The following is a 5,573-nucleotide window of genomic DNA, read 5'->3' as shown; positions in this document are numbered from 1 at the left end:
GAAGAGATCACCCGAAGTGGGCCTTGGCGGGTCTTCCCTTTGAGCGAATATTTCCCTGCCTCAGTCACTGGGTTTAGGACCGCCGACCCTCGGCTGCCAGGGGCGGAGAGGGCGGGTAGCGGGCCCCCTCGCCCAGCCCAGAGCCTCCCTGCCAGAGTAGAGCCTCCGTCGTAGCTTGCACTTCTCTGCCCAGGAGGCCTGGCTCTGCGGGAGTCAAGGCCTAAGCAGGGCCCGAGCTTGGATTTAGGGGTGGGACACTCACAGCCCCAGTCACGTTAGGTTTCCCATTTAAATTCTCTCTCAATCTCTTTCTCTCCTTCCTCATTGAGATCTCCAAAGTGGTGTGGACTCCGCGCCTTGCCCCCAGATCTGCATCGGAATGTAGAAAAGATCTTTTTTTTTTTTTTTTTTTTTTAAAGAGTTTTGAATTCCTCAATGATTTTTCTTCTGGAAAGGCAGCTTAGGATAATTATTTCAGCTTTATTGAGGGCAGATTAGTTGAAGTCTGGACGCTGCGTTTCAATACGCGTTGTACACGGGCCGACAATGTGGGCATTGTTGGCTACTGTGTGTGAACTCATTCAAAATATACACTTTTTAACACCAAACCGAGTCCTGTCTAAATATACACAGTGCTCAGGGGAAAGACGTCTCTGACCCCGACAAATCTGCGTAAATCACACTTCCATAGTTACAGAAGCCTCACAAAGGGAGGCCCGGCTAAAGATGCTGATTACATCTTCTTAAAAGCAACATACCTTAGAATAAATACCCATACCGGCCCTGGGTCAGGGGAGGGTTGCAGTGGCCAGAGGGAGGGAGGGCTCTCTCTATTCTATGGGCCTTTTGGGGTCTGTTTTAGGTTTGTCATGTTACTTTGCTTACATAAATTTGTTTTATTATTTTTTCTTTAGAATATGAACAAACACGCAATGTTCAGGCCTATCCGATTCTTTGGGGAAGCCTCCAAAGTTTGAATGTCCTTCTGGGGCTAGTAGGCAGGTCCAGAGCTCCTCGGAGGAGTAGGAGTAGCGGGCTTGTCAGGGGGCTCCAGAGGGTTCCAGACTTCTCAGCTCCCAGGGGGACACAGCTGAAGTCTGGGGGGAAACAAAGAGGTGGCTTGCTTTTCAAGATAAAAAGAAGTGTATTTTTATTTGTACTGGTATTTTACAATACAGTCAACCGGGGAAATCAAAGCTCCTTGACCAGGGGCAGAGTAAAGAGAAGCGGGTGGAATCCAATGCAGATGAAATTGGGGTAAATGTGGCCGATGGTCGTGCCTGGGGAAGACCAGAGCGCTTCTGACAACCTGAGTCCTGGGCTCCGGCTCTCAGGCGTCAGATGCTCCCCGAAATCCCGGATCCCGGGAGCAGCAGACAGGGTCAGCTTGTGGTGGGCCCCATGATCTCATCTCTTCTTTCTTCCTCGCCACTATTAGTGCTCACATAGGCAGAAAGAGGAGGCCCGACGTGCACACCATGTGCAAACTGTGCCTGTTTGGCCGGCCCTCGGCCTCTCCTTGAGGGCTGGCCTTAGGCCTTCAGGCGTGGGGAGCCTCTTACTTCCCGACAAAATCCCCCCTTTAATTGCTCATCCCATTCAACAACTCTCCGTCCATGGCCTTTTGAATTTCTGGATCAACTTCTTTGGGGAAGAGGGAAGAAGGGAGCTCAGAGATATATAGAGAGAGAGGGGGTAGAGAGAGAGAGAAAGAGAGAGAGAGAGAGATAAAGAGGGGGAAGTGGCGAGATTAAGAGTTGCAAAGATTAAAAAAAATCTCTTTCTCCCCCTTCTCCCTCTCTCCCTCCTCTCCCCCTCCCCCCTACTCTGGCTAAGTGGTAAAACCGTCCTTACGTTCTCGGTATTGATTGGCAGGGCTGACAGTGATTGGCAGCGGTTGCCGTGGCAACGCCACAACGACACGCCGCAGACCAATAGAAAAGCGAAACAAAATGTTTCAATGCTGCACTCACTGTGGATTTAGGGGAGATATTATGAGGCTGTTGTCATTAGGGCGATTGCTGTGGAATCGCTGAATCTTGACTCGGCGGTGGTTGGCTCTCGCTCTTCTCTCTCTCTCTCTCTCCCTCTCCCTCTCTCTGTCTCGGGTTCTCTCTCTGCGCGCGCGCACCGGGCCGCTTTCCTTCCTCCCTCTCTATGTGGCTGCGCGGGTGTGTGTGTGTGTGGATGTGTGTGGGGTGTGGGTGTCCCTTACGCCCTTCCTCCTCCCCCTCCTCCTCCTCCTGCTCCCCCCTCCTTTCCTTCTCCTCCTCCCCCCTCTCCTCTCCCTCCTCCTGGTCCTCATCGCCCCTCTCCTCCTCTTCCTCCCCTCTCTCTTCCTCTCCCTGAATTTTCTCCTCTCCTCTCAGGTCAGTCCATGGTATTCCGCTCCCCCCTAGACCTCTATTCCTCCCACTTCTTGTTGCCAAACTTCGCCGAGCCTCATCACCGCTCCCTACTTCTGGCGAGTAGCGGCGGCGGGAACGGCGCGGGCGGCGGCGGCGGCGGCGGGAACTGTGCGGGAGGCGGCGGTGCTGGCGGAGCAGGCGGCGGCGGCGGCGGCGGCGGCGGCGGCGGCGGCTCCAGGGCCCCCCCGGAAGAGTTGTCCATGTTCCAGCTGCCCACCCTCAACTTCTCGCCGGAGCAGGTGGCCAGCGTCTGCGAGACGCTGGAGGAGACGGGCGACATCGAGCGGCTGGGCCGCTTCCTCTGGTCGCTGCCCGTGGCCCCCGGGGCGTGCGAGGCCATCAACAAGCACGAGTCGATCCTGCGAGCGCGCGCCGTGGTCGCCTTCCACACGGGCAACTTCCGCGACCTCTACCACATCCTGGAGAACCACAAGTTCACCAAGGAGTCTCACGGCAAGCTGCAGGCCATGTGGCTCGAGGCGCACTACCAGGAGGCCGAGAAGCTGCGCGGCCGCCCGCTCGGCCCGGTGGACAAGTACCGCGTGCGCAAGAAGTTCCCGCTGCCGCGCACCATCTGGGACGGCGAGCAGAAGACGCATTGCTTCAAGGAGCGGACTCGGAGCCTGCTGCGGGAGTGGTACCTGCAGGACCCCTACCCCAACCCCAGCAAGAAACGCGAACTGGCGCAGGCCACCGGCCTCACTCCCACACAAGTAGGCAACTGGTTTAAGAACCGGAGGCAGCGCGACCGCGCCGCGGCGGCCAAGAACAGGTCAGTGGCGGGCCCGCGGCCTGGCTACCGTCTCTGGGGCCGGGGAGGGAGAGAGGGGTTGAGATGGGGGCCAATGGGGCGGGGTGCCGATGGCTGTCGAGCGCGCGAGAAGCCGCGACCCCCTGGCCAGTTGGAGAAAGTTTCCGCTTGCCCTGACGCGCAGAAGAGGGACGGGGCAGTGGGATTCTTGACTACTTTGTCGGAGAGGGGCTTTCGGCAGGGTGGAGTGTGTGTGTGTGTGTGTGTGTGTGTGTGTGTGTGTGTGTGTCTGTGTGTGAGGTCCTGAGTGCCCACAGCCCCTGGTCCCTGCCCTGGGAGCCCTAGCCCTGCGCTGCACCCGGGCCACCTCCTCAGCCGGTCCCCAGCTCCGCACTCCTCGGGAGCCTACGGACAGGGAAGGAAGGAAAGCCGTCCTTGCCATCTGGTTCTTATTTCTATGCACTGCAAAAACCCGGGGAGGAATCCACAATGTCACGGGAAGGAAACTGAACCTGGGTCTCTGCCACAAAGGGAAAAAGGTCGGTGGCCGCCGTGGAGCAGGCCTCTTTCCCTCAGCATTGCAGATTGCCTGCCCGGGAGCCGGACAACCAGGCGGGGAGAGGAGAGGCCGTGTGTGTGTGTGTGTGTGTGTGTGTGTGTGTGTACGTGCACCCGTCAAGGAGCATCCCCTTGGTCCACTAACTTGGGAAGCCACCAGGAGCAGCCCCACTGCCAGCACGTTGGCCACAAAGTCACAAAGTTGCCCGGACTTGACCAGTCAGCCCACTTGGGCCTGGGGAAGGTAGGGAGAAACAGAACTGGAGGGAAAGAGGAGGGAAGGGGGAAGGGAGGAAGTGGGGTGAAAGCCCTGGTAAGGAGCCTGTGTCCCTACCTAGCCTGCAGAGGCCCTGGGCCTGGTGTACCGCAGGGAGCAGGGCCCCAACTGCTGACAGCTGCCGGGGGCTGGAGGCCAGGGCTCAGCTCCCGGAGTGAGTGAGTGTGTTTGCGTTTAGGTGGCCCAGGCCTGAGCCCCAGGCCCTCTCACCTTTACATGTGGAGCCAGTTTTTCGCCTGAGAGGGGGAGTGCCCGGGACCGGGGAAGGCCTCCTTGTAGGAACTCAGAGACTCTAGGCTCGGGCAGCGGCTGCCTGGTACGGCAAAGGGGCCCCCGGAGATTGCTCTGCACACCCCTCACATCCTGCCGCCTTCTCTCCTTTCTCTCTTGCACCTCTTCCCCACTTTTTCTGCTTCCGGCTTCTCGGTTCTCTCTTCCCCTGCTCCTGCGCTCAGCACAGGGATCCCGAGAGCAAAGCCAGCGGGTCCTACTTGGGAGAGGCTGCGGGTGAGGAACCCGCAGCTCTGGCTGTATTCGGAGGAGCTGGGGCAGGGGCCACTGCGGAGACCCACCGCTCCCCGGCAGCCGGTTCAGTCTAAAGAGTCCCAAGGGGCTGGGGAGGAAGAACCACCCTGTCCCTCGCGGACTTGTGCTCTTTTGGGACGCGGCGTCCCGCTCTGTGCTCCCAGGCCTCCCCAGGCTGCTGGCCTCGGGTTCTACCTCTCCTCGGAGGTTGGCTCCGAACTGGGAAGCCTTGGGAAGCTCCAGAGAGCCCGGGAAGGAGAGAAGAGAGCAAGACCCGCGCTGGGGGGCTCTGCGGCGTTCAATGAGCAGTCGGGTGCTTGGAGGCGGGGGGGGGGGGGGGGGGGGCTTGGGGGGGAGGGGATGAGCGCAGAGAGCCGAGTCGGGGGTGGTGGCGAAGGGCGCGCGGTTGGGAAGGCTGGGGAGCACCGGCGGCCGCGGGCACGGGCGCGGGGAGGCGGCTTGAGGGAGCCCGTGGCGGAGCCGCTGCGTCAGGGCTGGTGCCGCTTTCTGTCTCCCGCAGGCTTCAACACCAGGCCATCGGACCGAGCGGCATGCGTTCGCTGGCCGAGCCCGGCTGCCCCACGCACGGCTCGGCAGAGTCGCCGTCCACGGCGGCCAGCCCCACCACCAGCGTGTCCAGCCTGACGGAGCGCGCGGACACCGGCACCTCCATCCTCTCGGTAACCTCCAGCGACTCGGAATGTGATGTATGATAGCCGAGGCCGCCCTCCTCCCCCCTCCCCCTCCTGCCCCTCCTTCCCCTCCTCCTCCTCGCCCTCCTCCTCTTCCTCTTCTTCCTCGTCCATCCCCAGAACAAACCGAAATCAGGATACACAATCATACACACACACAAGTACACACACACTTCCACCCCGGCCAAAAATATATAAAAACCAAGAAAAATAACAAATTAAACGCAAACTATCAAAAACCCCAACCACCATCTACCACCACGGCCACCCCAAAGGACTGCGACGCCAACAGACAGTTACAAACGCTGATGTTGCGGGCAGAAAACATAAAAGAGGTGACAATTGTATACTTTCTAGGACAA

General features: G+C 59.3%; 1 protein-coding gene across 1 annotated transcript; it reads left to right on the top strand.

Moving 5' to 3' along the window:
* The first annotated feature begins 2,377 nt into the window (after positions 1–2,377).
* On the top strand, positions 2,378–5,232 carry SIX3 (SIX homeobox 3). The gene is made up of 2 exons (XM_036089431.2): positions 2,378–3,180; positions 5,040–5,232. Exons 1-2 carry the CDS (start codon positions 2,378–2,380, stop codon positions 5,230–5,232), a joined length of 996 nt encoding a protein of 331 aa, XP_035945324.2.
* Positions 5,233–5,573: the final 341 nt, after the last annotated feature.

The sequence above is a fragment of the Halichoerus grypus genome, chromosome 10 (genome assembly GCF_964656455.1).
Source record: "Halichoerus grypus chromosome 10, mHalGry1.hap1.1, whole genome shotgun sequence".
Lineage (NCBI taxonomy): Eukaryota > Metazoa > Chordata > Mammalia > Carnivora > Phocidae > Halichoerus > Halichoerus grypus.
Note: the sequence above shows the minus strand (reverse complement) of the source record. Positions and strands in the feature narration are given on the sequence as shown.

What these genes read in the sequence shown, in the direction of transcription:
- SIX3 (XM_036089431.2), top strand. Translation starts at nt 2,378, where the DNA reads ATGGTATTCCGCTCCCCCCTAGACCTCTATTCCTCCCACTTCTTGTTG. An exon ending in GCCGCGGCGGCCAAGAACAG is followed by an intron (nt 3,181 to 5,039) that starts GTCAGTGGCGGG and finishes TGTCTCCCGCAG; the next exon opens with GCTTCAACACCAGGCCATCG.